This window comes from Tenrec ecaudatus, chromosome 7 (genome assembly GCF_050624435.1).
Source record: "Tenrec ecaudatus isolate mTenEca1 chromosome 7, mTenEca1.hap1, whole genome shotgun sequence".
Lineage (NCBI taxonomy): Eukaryota > Metazoa > Chordata > Mammalia > Afrosoricida > Tenrecidae > Tenrec > Tenrec ecaudatus.
The window spans coordinates 55,606,887-55,630,003 of NC_134536.1; the positions used below are offsets into that span (position 1 = coordinate 55,606,887).

A 23,117-nucleotide genomic window follows, 5' to 3' on the forward strand; every position below is an offset into this window, starting at 1 on the left:
CAGTCCTCTGTCTGACTTCTCCTATGGTTTTGAGCCTCAGCAGCTCCTGCTTATGGCGGTAAAAGACCACTCCCTTCCTCCTTCACCTGCTGGATTCCTGCTGTGCTTCAGGTATCAGCTGGACAGTGTTCTGCCATCGAGTCAATTCTGACTCATACTGACTCTAAAGGACAGAGTAGAACTGCCCTCTGGGTTTCCAAGATTGTAAGGCTTTACAGGAGTAGAAATCCTCTTCTTTCTCCGGAGGAGCACTGGTGGGCTTTGAACTGCCTGCCTTGTGGCTAGCAACCCAAAGAGTAACCCACTGTGCTGCCAGGGCTTTTCCCAGTTAGAAAGCCCTCCCCGAAACTCTAAGGTTGGGTTAAGTGCCCCATTTCAACTGTCTTTCCCAGACCACCACTGTGGATCAATTCATGTCGTCCACAGGTAAACAGATGCATAACTTGCCCTCAACATTTGTCTTACTAATCACTAGCAAAATGCCTAAAAATGGAGCATTCAACTTATATTAAATGCATGAATATATACGTCTATGTATTTATAAGTTAAAGTTTCCTTTCGAAGTTTGTAATATCAAACTGCAAAAACACAAACTATAGCAATAGAGATAACAAGAATCGCTAACTCTTACTAAGTGTCAGGCATTGTTTCATCAGCCCATTAAACCCTCTTAACAACCTCCTACTAACTCTTCTCATAAGCCTCAATTTACAGATGGAAAACTGAGCCAAGGAGAAGTTAAGTAATCTACCCCAATTCACTCAGACCACAGGCAATCTGGCTTCAGAGTTCTTGCTCTTCGTTCCAGTAAGATAGCACCTCCCACTACTAATACCAGTACCATTCTCTTCAAAGATTAAAGGTGAATAAAAACCAACTCTGTTATGACTTGTGTCAGGGAGCACATCATGCAAAATGAGGATGCCAAAATTCAAGGTGGTAGGGAGGAAGAAGGACCAGCTGCAGTAGGAGCACTTCAAAAGCAGGTAATTGGAGACTCCCTGGTGAGCTACTTCCTGAGCTGTCGAATCTTGACATTCCTGCTTCCTGCCTCCAAGTGGGCCAGCGGTACAATAACTGTGATTCCAGCCCACAGAGAGACAAAAGGCTGACAAGAGACAGGTCTACCTACACCTGCACATGAGCACCAACAGGGCACTGGGCACCAGATCCAGGACGTCTGCTCGGCATAAGCTTAGAAAATTAAAGCTTAAGGAAATTAAAACAAACTCACAAGAGTCAAAAGACAACCCTGAGAACATTCCAACTGAATTCTGAGACCACCTTAAGAACAGATTGGAGGCACTGAACCCTAATTACAGAAGATCAGATGAGTTGTGGAACAACATCAAAAACAAGCCAAAAGAAAGCAAAGCATCATTAAAAATAAAGAAAAAGTCAAAGAGGTTACCAGAGGGGACTCTATGCTTGCTCGTTAAGTAGAGGAGCTAAAATGAAAGGAAGAAATGATGAAGGAAAAGGACTGAAGAGGAAATTGCAAAAGGTGGCTCAAGAAGACAAAATAATGCATTATAAGGACACGTGCAAAGACCTGGAGTCGGAGAACCAAAAGGGAAGAACAGGCAGCATCTATCAAGCTGAAAGAAGTGAAGAAGAAAAAATTCAAGCCTCAAATTCCCATAGTGAAAGACTCTAGGGGAAAATTACTGAATGATACAGGACGCATCACAGGAAGACAGAAGGAATACAGAGTCACAGTACCACAACAAAACTGGTTGACATTCAACTATTTCAATAGCTGGCAAATGTCTGACAACCAATAGTTCTGAAGGAAGTCTGAACTGCATTGAAGGCATTTGCAAACAATAAGGCTGCAGGATACCAGTGGGGTGCCAACTGAAATGCTTCAGCAAATATATGCAGTGTGCTGACAGCAAGCAAAAGTTTATGTCAGGAAATTTGTCAGCTGTGCCTATTCCAAAGAATGGTGACTCATGAGAGGGCAGAAATTATCAAACACTACCATTTACATGACATGCAAGAATTTTTTTCCCCTGAAGATCATTCAACAATGGTTACAACAGTTACATCGACAAGGTGCTCCCAGCAATTCAAGCAGGATTCAGAAAAGAACATGTAACAGGGACATAGTTGCTGATGTCAGACGGATCTTCGCTGTAGGCAGAGGATACCAGAGAGGTTTCCTTGTGTCTTATTGACTGCAAGTGCATTCATATGGAAGTCTGGATAACACTGCAAAGAATTGGAATGCTACAATACTTCATTGCACTTGTGTGGAAACAACACTGACCAAGTGCCAGTCATTAGAACATTCATCCTGATTTTGTGGTTTAAAATCAGGAAAAGTGGGCCTTGGGTTGAATGCTTTCACTAACTTATTCATTCTCTGTGCTGAGCAATTAATTGAAGACGTTGCACTCCATGACGAGGACCGCAGCAGCATGATCAGAGGAAGGCTCATTAGCAACCTGCCGTATGCAGACGGCATGAGGACTTAAAATATGTGCTGATGAAGACAAAAAGATGACGGCCTTCTGGATGGATTATAACTCAACATAGAGACCACCGAACTCCTTACGACATTATGATGATAAAAACTGAAAGTGTAAAGAATTTAATTTTACTTGGGTCAACAATCAATGATCATGGAAGCAACAGTCAAGAAATCAAAGAATGCATTAGATTAAAGAAATCAAAGGATGTGTTAGATTGGGAAAATCTGCTGTCCAAGACCTCTTTAAAGTGTTGAAAGGCAAATATAATCACTTTGAGAACTAAAGTACACCTCACCCAACCTATGTACAATCGTTTCACATGTGCATGTGACAGTTGGACAATGGATAAAGAAAACTACTGAGTAAATGATACATTTGAACTATGGTGTTGGCGAAGAACACTGACAGCATATCTTGGACTGCCAAAAGAACATGGTTGGCTCGGAGGAAGGGTAACTAGAATGTTCCTTGTAAGTCGAGATGGCAAGAGTTCATCCAGTATGCTTTCCCGACAGGCTACGGGAGTGATCAATACCAGGGAAAGGACATCATGCTTGTGAAAAGGGGAAGATCCTGAAGGAGACAGACTGACAGAGTGGCTGCAATGGTGGGCTCACCGTCACAATAGTGAGGATGGTGCAGGAGCGGGCAGTGTGTCATTCTAGTGTCCCCAGAGTTGCTGTGATTCAAGGACACCTGTCAAGAACAGCAACATAGAGCATGTGCAGTGCAATGAATTACTTGCTATGTTTTGGGGGTTTTTTGCCATCACCTTTGAAAATTCCTCTCACTTGATTTGTTGGGACAATGCAAATAAGGTCTAGGGAACTCTAAAGAGGGGATTCATCAGCTTTGTCACTCCAAGAGCCATCTCATAAATAGGAATGGGGGATCTACTGCCATTAAGAAAGAAGGAGTTGGTCCCATTTTGGACCCCAAGATTCCTGTGCATGGAACCTCCTTGATCCAGGAGACAGAGCTGTGACCCCAGAGGAACACCAGGGAGAGGTAGCAGAGACAGTTGAATCATGAGGCAGAGTGCAAGGTACAGCATCAGGTTTCCTGGCCCACAGAGGGTAAAAAGGAGTGCCTCCTGACTGGAGGCTGCCTTGGAGAGTGGGTGGTCTGCAGGCACTTAGTCGGGGCTGGGGGGTGGGGTGGGGGGGATGAGGCAGGGGTGGGAAGAGTAGGACTGTGCTCCACGGGGTTTTCAATGGCTGACTGTTCAGTAGCAGACTGCTGGCTCGTTCCTTCAAGTTACCTCTATGTAGGTTCAAATCCTCAACCTTTCAAGTCAAGCATTCAATTGTCTTTATAAGGAAAAAGGCAACAGCACTAAAAGTGAGAAAGGGGCTCAAGGAAGATCATTGTGGATATTCTGAGTAAGAGACTCAGAGAGATAAGCTGAAGATCATTGCTGCAGTGTCTAGGTACTATTGAGGCGATTCCGACTCATAGCCACACTACGCACGACCAAACAAAATGCCGCCGCACAAGACGCGATGCTATCCTCACACGGTTCTTCTGTCTGAGTCCACTGTTGCAGTCATTGTGCTAAACCATCCTGTTGAGGCCCTTCCTCTTTGTCGCTGCTCCTCTGCCTTACCGAGCATTATGTCGTCCTCCTCCATGGATGGGTATCCCCTGACAACGTGTCCAACGTATGTGAAACTAAGCCATCCTTGCCTCTAAGAAGTATCCATCCGAGCTACACTTCTTCCAAGACGCAGAGGTAAGTCAGATAACAGATGGCACAAAGAAAATTAAGCTTCTATTTCTTTTCAGTTGTCTGATTATAGCTGTTATTGAGTCCCTGGTTGGTGCAAACAATTAGCTATCTGGGCTGGAGATGGAACGGGAACTTGAGGTGTCTCAGCAGAAAGGCCTGGCAATTAACTACTGAAAAATCAGCCTCTTAGAGGCACAGTTCTACGTTGACCCCGCCAGGTTGGCCAGAAGTTGAAATAAACTCGACGGCAATTGGTTACAAACCAAACCAAATACACTATCATTACGCTGATTTATAGCAACCCTCTAGGACAAAGTAAAATGCATTGAGGTTAAAAGGCTATATATTTTTATCGAAGCAGGCTGTCACATCTTTCTGCCTTGGGGCAGCTGGTGAGTTTGAACTGCTGACTTTACAGTCATCAGTCAAGTGCGTAAGGATTATAGTAACAAAATTGCTGCCATTAAGTCAAAGCTGACTCATAGGAAGGTTGAGAGCAGTGGTTCTCAACCTTCCTAATGCCATGCCCCTTTAATACAGTTCCTCATGTTGTGGTGACCCAAACCATGAAATTATTTTCATTGCTATTTCATCACTGTAATTTTGCTACTGTTATGAATCAGGTGATCCCTGTGGAAGGGTCGTTCACCCTCCAGGTTGAGAACCACTGCTATAGAGCAAGGTAGAATTGCCCTTGTGAGTTTCCAAGGCTGTACCTCTTTATGGGAGTAGAACGTTCCTGAGGAGCAGCTGGTGGTTTCGAACTGCTGGCCTTGCGGATCACAGTCAAGTGAGTAACCACTACACCATGGGCTCCTACTGGGACTATGACGGCCCCTAAATTGGTTCATATTTGTTATAAAGTATCTTAAGATTATCATTAGGATGAAACATTAGAATTGCTTTATCTTCACTTGCAATTGAACAGACGCAGAATGCTTTGCCAGTTAAGGAACCAGTACATTCTTAATGGGAGGCTGGTGACTTCTACGGTCCACAGGACGCTAATCCGTGGCCTTGCCCAACCCTCTCTATTTGTAACGAAGCTGGGAACTACCTGCTGAGTAAACGATTTTCAAGATGGGAATCCCAGTGGCTAGTTTCCTGACACATGTGTTTCAGAAGCTTCTAAGGAATTTGATCTTTGTAAAAAGTCTTTAGTCAGCACCTACGTTAGCTCTCTGTGGCTCTGAAACAAGGTGATAGGAGCTAACTCTCTTTAGGCCACAGAATGAAAGAAACCGAGAAACAAGAGAGGCAGAAAGAGAGTGCAGGGGAAGAAGGAGAGAAAGGAGAGCATGAATGAGAATAAGCCAGGGGAACTGGGGCCTGGGTTTTCTGACAGCCTAGCCTTTGTTCCACTTTAATGGATTCCAGGTGCATTCTGGGCCCTCTCACTGTCAGGTCAGAGGCAAAAAGACCATCTTTTTTATTCCCATGCTGGGGCCCAACCATATCCACCACCACCCCCACCCCTGATTGCCAGCCTTCACTTGCAATTTAAAAAATCCAAGAGGCTGTGAAGCAGCTGTAGGAGAATGTCCTAGCTGGCCGGGGTTCAGAGTCCGTCACATGTCCATTTGGGTGTGTCCAGCATCGACACTGAGGGGTTCGTTTCCCTCAGCCAGGGTTCTCTTTCTCTTTCTTTCTCCCTCGCTCTCTCTTTCACACTTATTATTCTATCCTACTTTGCAAATATAGCGTCAGATGTCACCATCCATTACTTTTAATATTCAGTCTGTTGTGAATAAAAATACAATTACTTCTCTGTCCAAAAGTTCCACTTTCTTCCGTTGCCTCAACCACGTCTCCTGATTTCCTGTAGCTGACTGGCTCCAATGCAAAAGTGAAGTCATTTCTTTCCTCTGTGATTTATTTTCTGTCTGAAGATAGCCAGGCCAAAACGCTACGTACAGAAAGGGAAGTAGGATCCACAATAAATACTTCACAAAACAGCCCCAGAGTGACAGACAGCAAATTAAATGGGGTGACAAGCATCAGAAAGACTTAACAAGGATAAAGTTACAAGTTAATCTCTATTTTCTGTCGAGTAATAAATACAATTGTGAGGTTGACATACGGGCAGGAAGTATTTTGTTTTGTTGAACAGAGGGATGCTGTATGTTGAAACTGACTCACGGTAGCTAATAACAATAGCACAATAAACAGCTTCATAAAACTGTGATAGGCACAGAATGCTAACAATATTATTTGCATTATAGCATCTAATCCTTGGAACAGAATTACATGGGAGGAATCATTCATATTTTATAGATGAAGAAAGTGGGTTGGGTTAAGGAGCCCGCCAAAGGACATGACAAAGGCAATAAACAACTGCAGTCCAACCCCCACTATTACTCCTCCACCGCGCTGTCCCCTGGGGCTCAGCAAGCGAGAAGGCAGCACGGAACAGCCCCCTGCTCAAAATGTGTCCCGCATGGCTTTGATAATAATATTTAATTACTCCACAATTCTTTTACTGTATTCTCCTTCCCAAACTATTAAATGAAGCGAGATCAACACATCAGCAGTGTTTTCAAATAACAGAGCGTGGGTTGTTTTGTTGATTTAATGCTACAGAAATTGCTGAAAGTGAAACTGACCGGCTCCATGCACCACGTCGCAGCCCTCTGCTGAGACAGCACAGTACGCAGTCTACCCGGGCGCTTCAACATGTGCCTGCACTGGAAAGCAGATTCATGAAGATGCAGTTATGTCAAAATTTAACAATTCCTTTTGACCCATTTAAAATTTGTTCTAGTTCTTAATATATTGTCTTCTTTCTGATTGAGGCTGTTCTGTCTTATTTTGTTGTTTGGGTTGCGGGTATGTTTTTCTGTATATGAAATTCACGATGGGTAAACCCTTAGCGACAGTACCTGAATTAATAGTGTCATAGGACTCTGCCAGGCAAGGTTGGTGGGAAATGCGGAGCTAACAATGGTGGCTACAAGAAACCAGAAAACACTCTAAAATGGGCTGCGGTGATGATTGCGCAACTTTTTAATTAGATTAAAACATTGAACTGTATGATATGTGATTAAAACAATTTTGGGGAAAAAAAGGAGAATGGAATCTTTCCACAAACTTTTTGGAAGGCCCCGGAGCTAGCAAGGCTGTCCTATGGGTAAGCAGGCACTTCATTTTTCTATGTATTTAAATTTCTACTGAAGGATTCAAGTGGAGCAGGAAAACCAGTGTGGCCTGGGGCTTAAGCCATATCCTATTGCTCACTCAAGTAGGTGTTGATTTTAATAACCTTTATTTTGGAGAGGCCCCACTGAGGAAAGCTGAAATCATCCATTCCTTTAGCATGAATCTACTGGATGTCAATGCTATGCCAAGTGGCAGTGTGGACATGACCTGCTCTCGATCTGTTCTCACGTGGAAAGTGGTGCCACACCCCTCACGAAAACTCGAGGGATGTTTCGGAGAATGCTGTGTGTAGACGTCATGACAGCCCCAGAATAAAAATTCCTTTTGATCTTTAGCTTCAGAGCAGTAATTCTGAACTGACTTGCTTTATTAAATCACCAGCCATTCCAAGGGAGAAAGACAGGGCTCTTCACACCCGTCAACAGTCACAGTCTGCGAAACTCACGGGGCCAGTTCTAGCCCGTCCTGTGCGGATGCTAGGCATCAGCATCAAGTCAGTGGCAGTGAGTGAGTTCTTTATATTAAATGTCTGAACGATGAACGGCACGGCTCACTCGTACTGCTTTACCACACAAACAACACATCATCACGACTTTCCTCTAAGCCTCCGCTGAGGTTGCCAGTAGACTCTTGTATGCATTCAAGAAAATTAACAAATAAGTAAAAGCCCAGAGGAACATGGCTGAAAGTTTTGTGGGAACAAAGTGAAAAGAAGAATTTTATGAGTTAAACAGATGTTTTGGTTGTGAGAGCACGCTGAATAAAGATGAGCAAAACCCCTGAATAAATCCCAACTAGGGTCTAGGTACTAGATGAAACAGCAGCAGCAACAGTTAACATGGCTGCTGCTACAGTCACTTATGGGAAGCTTGCTGTGACGGGGACTGCATTAAGTCATTTATCGCAATCTTATTTAATCCGCACCACCCCGGGGAAGTTTACACTGTCGTCATTGCCACTTTACACGCGGGGACATTAAAGTTCAGACAAGTAAATCTGTCTGGAGTAACAGGGCTGAAGAAAGGAGCGCTGGGATTCAAACCCAGGCCGTGTGATTGTTGCACAGTTGGTGCTTTTTCTGTGGTGCCAGAGTACATAGAGCAGGATGCCATCTTTCAGTAGGTCAGGCACAAATACTACTGAAATCCCTTATCGAGCGATCCTTAGATCACTTCAGAGCAAAGGAGATATTCCTAGCTTAGGTTTCAAACACTCAATGTTTGCTCCCTTAGCCTGGGTGCCAACGGCAAAAGTCTGAGCACAGTGCATACACACAGTACACGCTCAATAACTGCCTGCTCATCAAGTGAACACATGTGTGGATAAAATTTAGCCATTGGCTTTTAAAATGGTTATTCAGTCTGACAAAGTCGTTGTAGGCAGTTATTTCTAATGTCAGTTATTTATCTTTTTGTAAATAAAAGCTAGTCTTTATTTTTCTGAAATCAAATGCAACTGAACTGTGTATCCAAGACAGCCTACTTCTTTGTAGGGATATGTTCAGTTTAGCAATTTGAACAGAGGTTAGTTGAGCTGCAGAGTCTATGGGTTAACAGGTTTAGCTGATGACTGAAAGGCTGCAGGTTCAAGTCTACCCAGAGGGACCTCAGAAGAAAGGCCTGGCAATCCACTTCTGACAAATGAACCAGTGAATAGCACCAGGGAGCACAGCGCTTCTCTGATGCACACGGGGCTGCCATGAGGCAGAGCCGGCTCAAAGAACGAGTGACAGCTGAAATGTAAAAGTATTTAACACCTTAAGTTGTATAAGAACAATTATATCCAAACACGGATCTAATGGAAAATGTAACAGTCTCACGATTGAGAGTGATGGTTTAAAAAAATTTTTAATTTCTCTAAAATAATCACAAATCATGACCTAATAATATACCTGTTAAGACAGAAATGTACAAGCAGCTCAACTTCTTAACAACGAGGTCACTGCCAGAACTACAGAGCAGGTATACTGGTAAATCCTCCGTTTCTGACCTTCATCTTCCAAAAGAGAAAGGGAAAGAAGAAGCTGCCAGGCTCTAGTGCATCACGGATGGGCCCTGTTTGCTTATTGGACACAGACAAGCAGGCACACCTGTTTATACCAGTATTGCATGCATAAAGCACTAGGATCTTAGTAAATTTCTACACAGCACGAATAATTAGTTAATATGAACTTGTAACAGCTACACAAAAGTATCATTTTTATTTAAAGTTATGTATTTTCCCTTTTTATCGTGGAAGGACTCTAATCTGAAGGACAACATATATTCACAGTCATATTTATATGACCCGAATGTTTTGTAATGTAATGTTGAAATTGCACTATTCTTGTACGATTCTCATAACACTCTTATGTTTAGGCTTAAAAATATCCATTTACAAAAAAAAGAAAAATACTTGGGAGTAGGCTATTCTTTGATGAGATGAAATAGATGACTTTGTAGCAACTCTCCCTTGACAACACTTTTATCAGTAACTTTCATCTCCCAAAATCCACGTATCTCTTAAAACAGAATTTTAAAAGAACGAGTAACTGTAGAGACAATGGGAGCTTTCTCTAAGTAGTAGAAGTATGGTGATTATTTTAATTAGTTGAATCCACAGTGGTGAGTTATTATAATACTTAATCATTTAACCTTATAAATTTTCATACATCTTTTACTATCTTTCTTGGTTCCAGGTATAGACTCAAAGTCAGAAACTATTTCATCTATGGCTGTGAGGTGAAATAAGCCCAATAAAAGGAATTTTTTCAACCTTTAATATTATAAACTTCTAAATGACTATACGTGCACCTAACTAGAAACGTAAGGGTCCCTGGCTGTACTCTGGTGGAGTGCTTGGCTACTACCCCAAAGGTCAGCTGTTTGAGCCCCACAGCCCAGCTGCAGCGCCACAGGAGGCAAATGTGGCCCGCTCCTCCCATAAGCATCACAGCCGCGGAAACCCTGTGGGACAGCTGTACCCCGCCTGTTCTTTTCCCATAGCTATCGAGTCTATCCTGTCTCATAGTTCTACCCTGTAGGTAGAACGCTCCCTGTAGATTTCCCAGACTGTAATTCTCTACAGGAGTAGAGAGCTTCAGCTTACTCCCTCGGAGAGGCTGGGGGTTTTGAACTGCTGACCCTGCTGATAGAAACTCACTGTGTATAACCAGTAAGACACTCTGCTTAAAGGGTCAGCGTAAGTCGCTATAAATCAGAATCCACTGAATCAGGATGGTTTGGGTCTTACAGGTGTAACACGATTCTACAAAAATGAGCTCTGATGTGGCTTTAATGTCAAGTCGTCCGTAACTTCACTCAATGGGGAAATGTTGAGGTCATTCAACCTCTATCACATTGAAGACCTATGAAAGCTTATGATCTTCACCCAGAGACCTGGGTTAATTCCCACTCATGGCAACGCCATGTGTTCGGTAGAACTGCACCCCACAGGGCTGTCGATGTGATTTTTAAGGAGCAGATGGGGAGGCCTTGTTGAAAGACATGCCCTGGTAGATTTGAACCACCAACTTTTCACTTTGTAGGCAAGTGTGTTAACTGTGTGTGCTCCCAGGAAACCCCTGGGACATCAAGGGAGATGTAATTCACCACAACCCTACATGCATTCACGGTGTTCTAAGCATTTAAAAGCATTTTCTAGGCCAGCCCTATACAAATGGCACTTTACTTAACGTTGAAGGAGTGTTTCATATAGTCTGCCGTTTTTATAGTGCAACTGCGTTATTATTATTATAATACATTGTAAGTAAAAGCACCTATGGCATCTCTAGTTTATGCAACTCATCATATATATATTAGCATAATTATAAACACAGAAAATAAACATAACTTAATCAGATAGGATGGCAAGTGGGTTCTCATGTGGAGTCTCTGAAAGGAAAGGAAATGGCCATACAGTAAGAGTTCTACACGTTCGGGCAATTCCCTTGTTCCTGGATAGAATGTTTCATAAACTACTAGTCATTCCAAAAGGAGTCCTGGTGGCATTCACCGTCAATTAAGTTTTGGACCGGCAACAGCAAGGTCACTGGTTCACACCCACCAGCTAGTCCCTGGGAGAAAAATGAGGCTGTCTAGTGCCTTAAAGCTTTACAAGGCCTAGTCCTCCCAAGGAGCACTAGGAGTCAGAACGGTCTCAATAGCAGTAGACTGCCAAGTTAGTCATTTCCATTGATTTTTAGCTCCTCAATGTCACAAAACTAATGTAAATTCTAACTAAAGTGGGCAAAAGGCTTCACCTAACTGCCATTCTAATAAAACCTGACACCAGGGGTTAAGGATTCTCTGTAATCAAGATGAGATTAGTTATGCAATTCAGCAAATTATTTTTCCCTTGGTTGGGCTGTATCTAAATATTTTCCTTTCACCTTGAAACATGGAAGTAAGTAGGTCTTAGGACTCTTTCGACCACTCATAAGGCACTGGCCAATCAAATCATAAACAACACCCCGCATTTACCCGACCGAACCAAACAGGCACGTGAACGTCTGCGAGCACATATGTGTTTCTTTAAACAGCAGAGTTGAGACGGTATGAAGGAAAAGACCAAAATCTACCAACTAGGCTGCGCTGCCATCCTCTCCATGTAGTCTTTGACCATGTCCCGGGCTTCGAGGTTCTCAGGATAGAGCACACAGAACATTGCCAAGGCGCCCAAGTTGTTTCCATAAATCTCATTCCAGCGGGCACTGTAGTCCTTGGGGTCCCAGGGCGGGAGGTACTCCAAGGGGCTGGACAGCATGGTGTTCACAGCCTCGGTGAGCCGCCCTGCGATGTGATCGTGCGTGCTGGCGGCCCTGCGCTGGAGCTCAGCGACCTCTGCCCTGGAGAAGTACAGCATTGGGTGGCTGTCATAGTTGGCATTCATGAAGGGAATCATGACTTTGGGGTCCTCGTCGGTGATATAGGCTGGCACGAAGCAAAACAGACATATGAAAAACACACTGGGAGCCCCCCGTGTGTGGGTCCTCATCGTGGTATCCGATCTCCAAACCTCCAAGGCAGCCAAACCATCTTCGAAAGATCCTGTAGAAGGGAAAGAAGATGTCAACCGAGGGAGCTTGGCACAGCAGGGAACACACGGCGGGCGAGGCCTCGCTTATGTCATTGAAGTGATTCTACTGGGAAAGGGCTCAAGATGGGCTTCTGAGTTTAGATCTTTGAAATTCAACAACAAAAGCTTGCACTAAGAAGAAACCAGCACTTGAGAAGACTTGCTAAGACCTATCATGTTCTGATTTTATAAAACTAAGGAGTCCTGGGGGGTGGGGGGGTGCAGGCTTACACCCTGGGCTGCTAACACCCAGCTAGCAGTTCCCAAACACCAGCTACTGCACGGGAGCAAGACGAGGCTTTCTGGTCCTGTAAAGACTTACAGTCTTGGAAATGCAAAGACCAGTTCTACTCGGCAGCTCTGAGTCAGAATACGCTCAGAGTGAATTTGGGGGGTTGTTTTGTTTGGGGTGAAAGAAACATGGGTTAACACACTTAACTGATACCCCAAAAGTTGAAGTCTAGAATTCCCAGAAGTGGCTCAGGAAAGAAAGACCTAGAGATGTCCTTTAGCAAAGCCAACCACTGAAACCCTACCGGGCTCAGTTCTGCTGACACACATCTTGCCATCGTAAGTCATGGTTGACTTGCTGGCAACTAGTTAAGGAAACAGAAATGTATTCACTGTATAAAAACCAAATTTGGGCTTGGGAAAACCATACTAACATAACCCCACCCTGTCACCCCCCCCCAAAAAAAAACCCCTCACGACCATTGAGTTGATTCAGAGTCACAGTGACTCTATAGGACAGAGAACTGCCCCTGTGGGTGTCTGAGATTAACTCTTACAGGAGCAGAAAGCCTTGTCTTGCTCCCGGAGCAGATAGTAGGTTCAAACTACTGGCCTTGTGGTCAGCAGCCAAATGTATAACCTTTGTGCCAACAAGAAAGAATTAAAATTAAAAAACCTCCCCTTGACATTCCTTTTGCATTTGATCATGCAACAAAGATCCACGTTTTACGTTTGCAGACAGTAGTAATGAAATCACAGTAACCACAGCTGGTGGTGACATGTCTTCTGGAAATCTAAGTGGATTTCCAGGTGATAAGAGGGACGCCTGCACATTTCACAATAGTATCTCCTTTATTCTTTGTCTGCTCCGTTCCTAGAAACCTACAATCTGAAGCAGGGATGAAAATCAACATAGTTTTAAGAATGTAAGCAGTAAAAAGACTGAACAATGTTGATCATTCCTCTTTATATGAGCCGAGGGGGAGGGGGGCTGGGGGCAGAGAGTGGGGGAAGTATCTACCAAGCCAGGCAGCCCAGGGCTCACATCAGCAAGTGTGCAGTAATACAGGGCACATCGGGCTGCAGTTCCTCAAAACCGATCGACATGTCTGCATTCAGAAAATAAAGCCCGGGAGCTAAAAAGCTCTGATCTTGAATGTATTTTCTCAAAATCTGAGGCTGCTATCTACTTTTCATTTTGCATATGGGACTTTGGTGTTACTCGGTAAGTCAAAAATTTACACTGAGCTCACATATTTTCTAACTACTCTTCTTAAACACCCTCTTTCCAGTGGTAGATTTGCTCACAGAATAAAAGAACATCTTTCAAATGTAGACACATAAAAAGCAAAAACTTTTGGCCACGTCTGTGTCCCACATCTGGGATAAAGCGGCCATGAAACCCCCGAGGAAAGGAAGGGAATTCCTAAAATTCCTTAAAGGGGAAAGGTTACAGAAAGCAGACCAGAAAAAGACAGTTTTATATAAATAATGAGCAGTCGTTTTCAATTATTAAATGGAGAACTTGATGGAGAGAAACCAACCTCCCAGGCTGATCACAAAGTGCTTTTCCAAAAACTGCCTAATGACATTCAGAAAGGAAAAATGTGTATATAAAGAATGGAGCACACTCTGAAAATCAATCCAAACTCTCACCTGGCTGAGTTTCAGAGCAAGGCACTGAAGCATCACCAGCAGATGTTACCTTAAATTATGCTAATTTTTAATCATTCTAAATGTGCTTTTGGCTAGAAATACCAAACTCAGTGGCAGCAGTCTTGGAAAGCATGCTAAATTTATCTCGAGATCAGAATTTATGAGTAAAAAAATTTATCCATGCGACACAGAAATAACTCTAGGATTCTACCTATATCATGTCTAGCACTCAGCGCTTCTAGGCTGCTGACTGAATCCTTCAAGGTCTGTGCCCTACCCAAATAAAACAATCTTCAGCGAACAAGTCTGAGGGAGGGAGACATGGCCTCTGGGAACACAGAGACGTGGCAGGTCGGAAGTGAGGCTCAGCCTCCTGGGACCTTACTTCTTGCCCTTTTTTCAGAGAATAATATTGCTAATTTTAAAAATCACACACAAAAAAATTCTGCACATATTACAGGCTCTAAGGCAGCAGTTCTCAACCTGTGGGTTGTGACCCCTTTGGGGGTCAAATGACCCTTTCACAGGGGTTGCCTAATACATCCTGCATATCAGATATTTACATTACAATTCAAAACAGTATCAAAATGACAGTGATGAAGTAACAACAAAAATAATTTTATGGTTGGGGGTGGTTCACCACATGAGGAACTGTATTAAGGGGTCACGGCAGCAGGAAGGTTGAGAACCAGTGCCCTAAGGTTTAAGCTTGGATGCGTTCATCACAGAAACTGCATGGTGGGGGGTTCAGTATGCAAGATGAAGATGGGTTAGAAGTTTCTCCTTCAATTGCCCACCCCCGCTCCCAAACAGGCTTGAAGACAAGTTCTCTCAACTCCGCGTGTGTGGGAACTCAAGTTCTGGGTACAGTGGAAAGCTTAGGTGGTGGGGTGATAGCTTGCTATCTGGAGACTAGAATTTCTCCCCTCAGTATACAAATTCCCTGGAGCTGGCTGAGCCCATATTAATATATATATATATATATATATATATATATATATATATATATATATATATATATAATCTTTTTATTTGAGCTTTTTTTCCCCCAGCCCCCTTTTTGCCCCCTAGCCCCTATTTGAGCTTTTACACACACACACACACACACACACACACACACACATATTCTGACTCATAGCCTTCCTATTGACAGAGTTAGAACTGCCTCTAGGGGTGAGACTATTAATTTTTATAGGAGCAGAAAGTCTCTTTTTTGTTGTTGTAACTTTTTCTCTTTTTTCTTTATTATTTTTGTCATTTTCTTTTTTATTATTTTATTGGGGGCTTGTACAGCTCTTATCACAATCCATCCATCCATGTCAAGCACATTTGTACATATGTTGCCATCATCATTTTCAAAATACTTCTTTCTACTTGAGCCCTTGGTATAAGCTCCTCAGTTTTCCCCTCCTTCCCCCACCCACCTTCCCTTACAAACCCTTGATAATTTATAAATTATTATTATTATTCTCAAAGCCTCCCTTTTCTCCTGCAGAGCAGCTGGTAGTTTGTGCTGACTAATATGCAATCCACTAAGTCACCAGGTCTCCAGATATATGTATATGACACGCACACACACGCAAATATGTGCGCATATAAATTCCAATTCTACTCCCCTGTGCATACTCCCTCCTACCAAAGGCTGCTCCCAAGAATCTCTCAGTAGAGGGTCTATATGCCTGCCCTGACAAAGCTCAGACTCTGATCCCAGCCATTTGTGCCACATGGCTTCCACTAACGCAGGACATGCTTGAGTGTATTTCAACAAGAAGTGCTGATCCTGAAGCACAGAACCTCATTAAAATGTTGATGTGGGAACCATGCCATCGAAATGCGCCAACTGTTATTAAAGGTTCCTTGGTTACTGCCTCAAATTCATGGAAGAGTAACAGGACAGCAATGTTATGCATTTCTGCACATAAATCTTGTTGGGGTACCATGTGGGCGAATGCAGAACCCGAAGGAATTCTGTAAACATTCCCCACAAAGACTGCCTGAGTTCAACAGCCGCAGTGGCACAAATCCTGCGTTGCCTTCCGCACGTCCCACTCAGAGTGTCCAGATCTCGCAGCTAGTAAAGACTTTGCTCATCCACCCAGAGAGTCTACTTTTCCCGAAACTGGAAGCAGCCGAATCACACTGGACCGTTGCTTCTGTGCCTTGCAGAAGCCAGAGCATAGTGTCACGGCTGCATTCACAAGGCTGAGCACTGCATCAGGCTATGAAAGGCAGCTCAGGGTGCTGGCTGAACGGGGCTAAACTTGGGGGCTTAGGAACTGGTACCGTGAGATCTTTATTAAATGACATAAGCAAGAAGTCACTTTCCCCGGAATTTGAGCTGAGACTTTGGGAATTTCCAGGAAAAGGAAGCAAATGGCAAAAGCCCTCACAGAGCCTAGAAACTTTCATAGCTTAAAAACTAATCAGTCATTAAAATAAAATAAAATAAACTTAACTAAAGGGTAACCCATATTTACTTTGGATCGACAACCTAAAAATGAAAACAAAATCACCTGCTACCGCTGTGTCCGTTCTGACAGGAGAGAGTAATTAGAACTGGCCCACACGAACCTTGAGGAAAACGGACTGCCACATCCTTCTTCTGCAGAGTAGTCTGTGGGTTTGAACCACTGACTGGTTAACAGTGGAGCACTGCAGCACTGTGCCACTGGGTTTCTTTTGATGACCTACGGACGATCTACTCTCCATTCATCGTCTTCAAACTGTCTGGAAAATTCCACTTAAAAGGCTCTATTTCCAGTCTCTGGATTTCCCCCTTGACCTGTGGCCCTGCCTTCCCACTCTGTCAGAAGAGACACTGAGGTCCAGTGGTCATGGCTTGACAACTCCTTGTAAATTGTCCCACCTTCTCTTGCACTTCCTTTGATATGAAACCATTTGCCTCTGTCTGATTTGCCAAATAAAAACTTCACTGCTTCCCCTGTAAGCCAGGACATCTGCTTCAGTCTTCTGTAGAATGCTGTGTGACCCCATCATGCCAAATAAAATCACTGCTTCCATAACAGTTTAGTTTTAATTTCTCAGAACAAGAAAAATATTAAAGCCTGAGAGACGGTAGAGGGGAAAATACGTTTCTCTGCAGTTACTCTTGTAGGAGACGAAGAGCCCACTGAGAGTTTGCTGACGTTGTCTACCTGGGGCCTCAGCTAAATTGGACCTCTACTGTCGGAGATGTGGCTGTCTTTCTTCAAAAACTTCTTTGTAAAGATAAACCCCAGAAGGCTACAAATATGGACTTTAGCCATATAACATTGTAAGTGTTCATTTGGATTCTCTGGTTCCAAATGAATTTTGAGAGATTTTAATGGTGTGTCTTGCTATGATTACCTTGCAATACACTGAACCAGCTCATGCATGATAAAATATATCATGTTTCTCAAGATAATTTTAGGTGAACAAGATGATGTTGTGAGGTGCCATCAGGTTGGTCCCAACCCATCGTGACTCTATGCAAAACAGAAACAAACACTGCCTGGTCCTGCGCCATCTCATAAACATTCCTGTGTTTGAGCTCATTGGTGCAGCCTCTGTGCCAATCCATCTCATTGAGAGATTTCCTCTTTGTCGCTGCCCCTCTACTTTACCAAGCATAATGTCCTTTTCCAAGGACTGGTCTCTCATGACAACATATCCAAAATACATGAGCCTGGCCATCTTGGCTTCTAAGGAAGATTTGGCTGTACCTTTTCCACGAGATTTATTTGATCGGGCAGTCTATAGGACTTTCAATATTCTTTGCAAACACCTTAATTCAAAGGCATGGATCCTTCTTCGTGTTTCCTTAGTCACTATCCAGCTTTCACATGCATCCGAGGTGGTTGAAAGTGTCATGGCAGCACATGTGTCCAGTGCAACACACCATTTGATTTCTTGACTGTTGCTTTAATGAACATTGATTATGGGTCTACCCAAAATCTCATCCTTTACAATTTCAATCTTTTATCCATTTGTCATGATGTTGCCTAGTAGGCCAGTTGTGAGGGTGTTAGTTTTCTTTACTTTGAGGTTAATCCATATGAAAGGCTGTAGTCCTTGATCTTCATCAGCAAGAGCGTTAAGTGCTCATTGCTTTCAGCAAGCAGGGCAGTGTCAGCTGCACACAAACCTCTCTCAAGTAGCACAGCTTCATGGTTTACTTGCTCAGCATACAGATTTAATTAATATGGTGAAATGATACAGCCTTTATGCACACCTTTCCTGAATTTAAGCCACAAAGTATTCCCCTGTTCTCTTCAAACCATGACCTGTTGTTCATGCAATGACTGTTGTTGGTGTTAGGTGCCATCAAGTCGGTTCCGACCCACAGCAACCTTAATGCACAACAGAATGAAAGAGTGCCCGGTCCTGCTCCATTCTCACCATTGTTCCCAAGCTTGAGCCCATTGTTCCAGCCACCATGTCAGTACATCTCACCCAGGGCCTCTCTTTTTCACCTCCCCTCTACTTTAATAGGCTGGATGTCCTTCTGCAGGGACCGGTCTCTCCTGACAACATGCCCAAAATATGTAAGACCAAGTCCTGCCGATCTTTGCCTCTAAGGAGCACTTTGGCTGCACTTCTTCCAAAGCAGATGGTTTGTCCTTCCAATATACTTATCCAGCACCACAATTCAAATGCATTGATTCTTCTTTGTTCTTCCTTATTCAATGTTCACATGCATCTGAGGCAAGGGAAAATACCATGTCTTGGGTCAAGTTTGATAATTTCTACATTCTGTTGGGTCATCATTCTTTGCAATGGGTCTTTGCAATGCAAACATGGGTCTCTTCCAGTTGGCTGGCCATGTAGCCATCTTCCAAATCTTAGCAAAAGTGAGTGAGTGTTTTCAGTGCTTCATCACTTTGCTGAAACATTTCAATTGGTATTCAGTCAATTCATGGAGCCTTGCTATTGGCTAATGTCTTCAGTGCAGCTTAGGCATGTTCCTTCTTGAAACAGTAGATGATTGACAGGTTCTTTATGGTATAGTGACTCCATATTCCTTTCCATGAACCTCCGCACCCGCCCCCCGCCACCAAAACTGCTTAACAATTCCTATTTATTTTATTATTTTCCAAGATCATTTAAATGGGAGCTAATGCATGTATTCCATAATTCAATCAGATCAAGCAGTATTGTACAGTTGCTACCATGGTTTTGAAACATTCTCTTCCTTTTTGAACTCCCTGACATTGGCTCCCCTTTAGCCCTCCCTCCCCCACTATAAGCCCCAGGAACTCTAATTCTACTTGCTGACTCTATAGGCTCATTATCTTTAGATGCTTCTTGCACCCAGTCAATATTTTCTCCATAGAATCCTTCAATTATTCCAGTCGAGACTTACATTTTTTCTTCAGTTCTTTCACTCTGAGATATGCTTAGCATGTTCCTCTTTCATTGGCTTTCTAACTCCAAGTATTTGCACATTACATTAGAATACTTTACTTCATCGTCGTGAGTTGCCCCTGGAAATTTTCTGTTCGTCTCTTTTACTTCATCATTTCTTCCATTTGTTTTAGCAACCGTACAATCAAAGTTTCAAAGTCTCCTCTGTTATCCACTTCGATCTTTTCTCTTTTTTGTCTTCTTTATGAACTTTTGCTTTCTTCATGGATGATGTCCTTGATTTCCTCCCTCAGCTCAAATCTTCTGTCATTCGTGTTCACGGTGCCAAATCTGCTACTGAGATGTTCTTGAAATTCAGGTGGGATATACCCAAGGATATACACAAAATATAGACTAAGAATAGATAGGTTTTAATGATAATTTATGTACTTATTTCAGTATGCATTAGGGAAAATTATACCTAGCATCTCAAACCTGATATATCAGCAGATAAATTTCATTCTTTATGGAAGCACTCATAGAAACCCAATAGGGCAGGATAGGGCAGTCCCTGTGAGTTTCAGAGATTGTCGCTCTTTAGTGAATAGAAATCCTCCTCTTTCTCCTGAGGAGCTGGCTGGTGGTTTCCAACTGCTGACCTTGCAGTTAGCAGCAAATGTGTAACTTGCCAGTGGGGCTCCTCTAACTTCACAATACATACTCTAAAACAGACCACATGCTAGTCGACGAAGAAACCTTAACAAATTCAAACATATTTAGATCCTACGATCATTTTCCCAGATCACAATATTACAACACTGTAAATCAATAAAAGAGAGAACGGAAACATAAAGACAAACACATGGAGATGGAATAGCGCACTACTTGAAAAAGACTGGTTAATAAACCAAATAAGGAATGACCTGAAGAAATTTCCTGAGACAAATGAGAACAATAACACAGCATTCCTAAACCTTTGGGACACAGCAAAAGCCAATTATCAGAGGACAATTTATAACAAGAAAACCAAAACCTTAACACAATACCTCCAACAACCAGGGCAATGGTAACAGCAAAATCCCTCTACCAACAGAAGAAAATAAATCATAAAAATCAGAACAGAAATAAACTAGAAAACAGAAAACAATGGAAAAATCAGTAAGACAAGAAATTGATTCTTTGAAAGGATCAACAAAATTGACAAACTGCTGACAAGTTGACAAAGGAAAAGAAAGGCGAGATGCAAATATGTAGAATTAGAGATGCAAAGGGCAACCTCACAACAAATGCCAATGAAATAAAAAGAATATAGAAAGGGAAACTAAATCCCAAACTCATTCTATGAAGTGAGCATAACCCTCCTACCAAAACCAGACAAAGACCCCACAACGGCAGAAACTACGGACCAATCTCCCCCAGGACAAAATATGCAAACATTCTGGACAATCGAAGCCATCAACATGTTTTTAAAAAGCACCGCACTAAAATGGGATTCACACCAAGGACAAAAAGAACCTTTAAACATCAGAAAGATAATTAATGTAATCTACTACAAACAAAACAAAGAATAAAAATCACATGATCATGTTAATAGATACAGAAAAGGCATTTGACAATATCCAGTGGCCATTTCTGATAAAAATACCCAACAAAATAGGCATAGAAGGGAAACTTCAACATAATAAAGGGCATGTACAAAAAAAGAATGGCCAACATCATGTTCAAACTGAAAACATTTCACCTGAGGACGAGAACTAGGCAAGGATCCCCCTACCATCACTACTCTTATTCAACATCATGATGGAAATCTTTGCCAGAACCATGAGACAATAAAAAGGGAATACAATTGAGCAAAAGAAAAGTGAAACTCTCACAATTTGCAAATGACAAGTGGTTTAAAAAAAAAAAAGAACCCCCAAAACTCCACAAAATGATTGTTGGAAATAATCGAGAAACTTGGCATAGTGGCAGGATACAAGATTAACAAATTGAAGTCAATTGGATTCCTGTGTACCAATGAAAAGAACTTGATGCAAAAGAAATCAAGAAAACAATATCATTTACAGTAACCACATGAAAAATAAAATATGTGTTAGTCTGAGTTGACTAGAGAAACAAATTCATAGACATTCATGTGCATACGAAAGAGCTTTATATACAAGAGCAACTGAATACTGAGAAAACATCCCAACCCAGTCCAGATCAAGTCCAGAAGTCCGATATTAGCCCATATGTCCGATACCAATCTATGAAGTCCTCTTAAGACTCACAAAACACATGTAATGATGCTGAATGCAAGAAGATCACAGGCCAGTGGGTGGAAAGTCTTGTGGATCCAGTGGCGGTGTAAGCATCTCAGGGTTGGGTGGGTCTCTACGTGGCTCCTCCAGCTCCAGGGCTCTAGCGTTGCTCCATGTTGTCTTGTCATCAGGAATACCAAGCAGAGAGTGTGCATGTCCTGCCTCCAGCGAGCTATTTATCTCTGTAGCACTCCACGTGAGGTCACCAGCAGCAATCTGATTGACAGGCTAGGCTCCACCCCTTCACTCTTAGTTGAATCAAATTGGCATCAGATTATGTAACCACCACAAAAATACATAGGAATAACCCTAACAAAAGAAACAAAAGACCCAACTTTCTGATTTTGAGAAGCATATGTAAGTGCCACAGTCTAATTCCCACCAAAGGACCTTTACCTGTATGGGTCTGGTAAGAAGGTGGAGAAAGATACTGACACATCTGAGAGTAATTGCGAACAAGATTCCCTGGAAAACCATTCTGCTGGGTGTAAAATGAGTCCTTTGAAAAGAAGGCTCTCGTTACCAGCAAGAGTCAGGAGTGGAACACATCCTCTGGACCCAAGATTCCTGTGCCGTGAACTTTCTGGATCCATATGACATCAGAAGAGCAACAGCAGAACCAGGAGCCAGAGCATGATGGGTTTTCCTAACCCACAGAGCAAGTAAAGTTGAATGCTTTGTGCAAGAGGTTGGCTTACAGGGCGGGGTGCCTCTGGGCACTTGATGGGGTAGTTGGGGCTGCTGGCCCATGCCAGTAGGGCGGAGAGCATTCAGGCTGAGGCATTCTGGAGTGGGCTACTTCTGGAGCACTTAAATCGGGGAGCTGGGTTTGCTGACCCATGGAGCTTAAGCTGAATATCTTTGGGTTGAGACTTACAGCAGTGTGGTCTGCCCTTTGGGCATTTCTTAGTAGGCATGGCAGAACTTTGTAACATGTCCTGATGAACAACTTAACTTCTGAGCATTTCTCACTGGCATTATAATTTGCTAACTTCGTTAATAAACCCTTTGATAATGAATTTTTGTCTGTGAGTTTCTGTATAGCACTGCAATGGATCTCAGAACCTAGAGCTCAAGTAGAGGAGCTACATTATAGAACATTAGTCAGTGCACTGTAATGACAGATACATACGCCAATGGAACACAATAGAAAATGAGAAATGAAAGTATTCACCGACAGGCGACTGA

The 23,117-nt window shown here is 42.8% G+C and overlaps 1 protein-coding gene across 4 annotated transcripts in view; it reads right to left on the minus strand.

Moving 5' to 3' along the window:
* Window positions 1-23,117, minus strand: part of DSE (dermatan sulfate epimerase) — an 80,589-nt gene that overhangs the window by 25,505 nt on the left and 31,967 nt on the right. For 2 of the 4 annotated variants that reach the window (XM_075554643.1, XM_075554644.1), the window contains exon 2: window positions 11,921-12,389. The exons of 1 other annotated variant lie outside the window; for it this stretch is intronic. In XM_075554643.1, coding sequence (XP_075410758.1) covers window positions 11,921-12,336 — 416 coding nt within the window. In that variant the 5' untranslated portion in view covers window positions 12,337-12,389. Of the gene's footprint in view, window positions 1-11,920; window positions 12,390-23,117 lie in introns of those variants that run through there. One more of the 4 variants, XM_075554645.1, reaches the window with a different exon arrangement.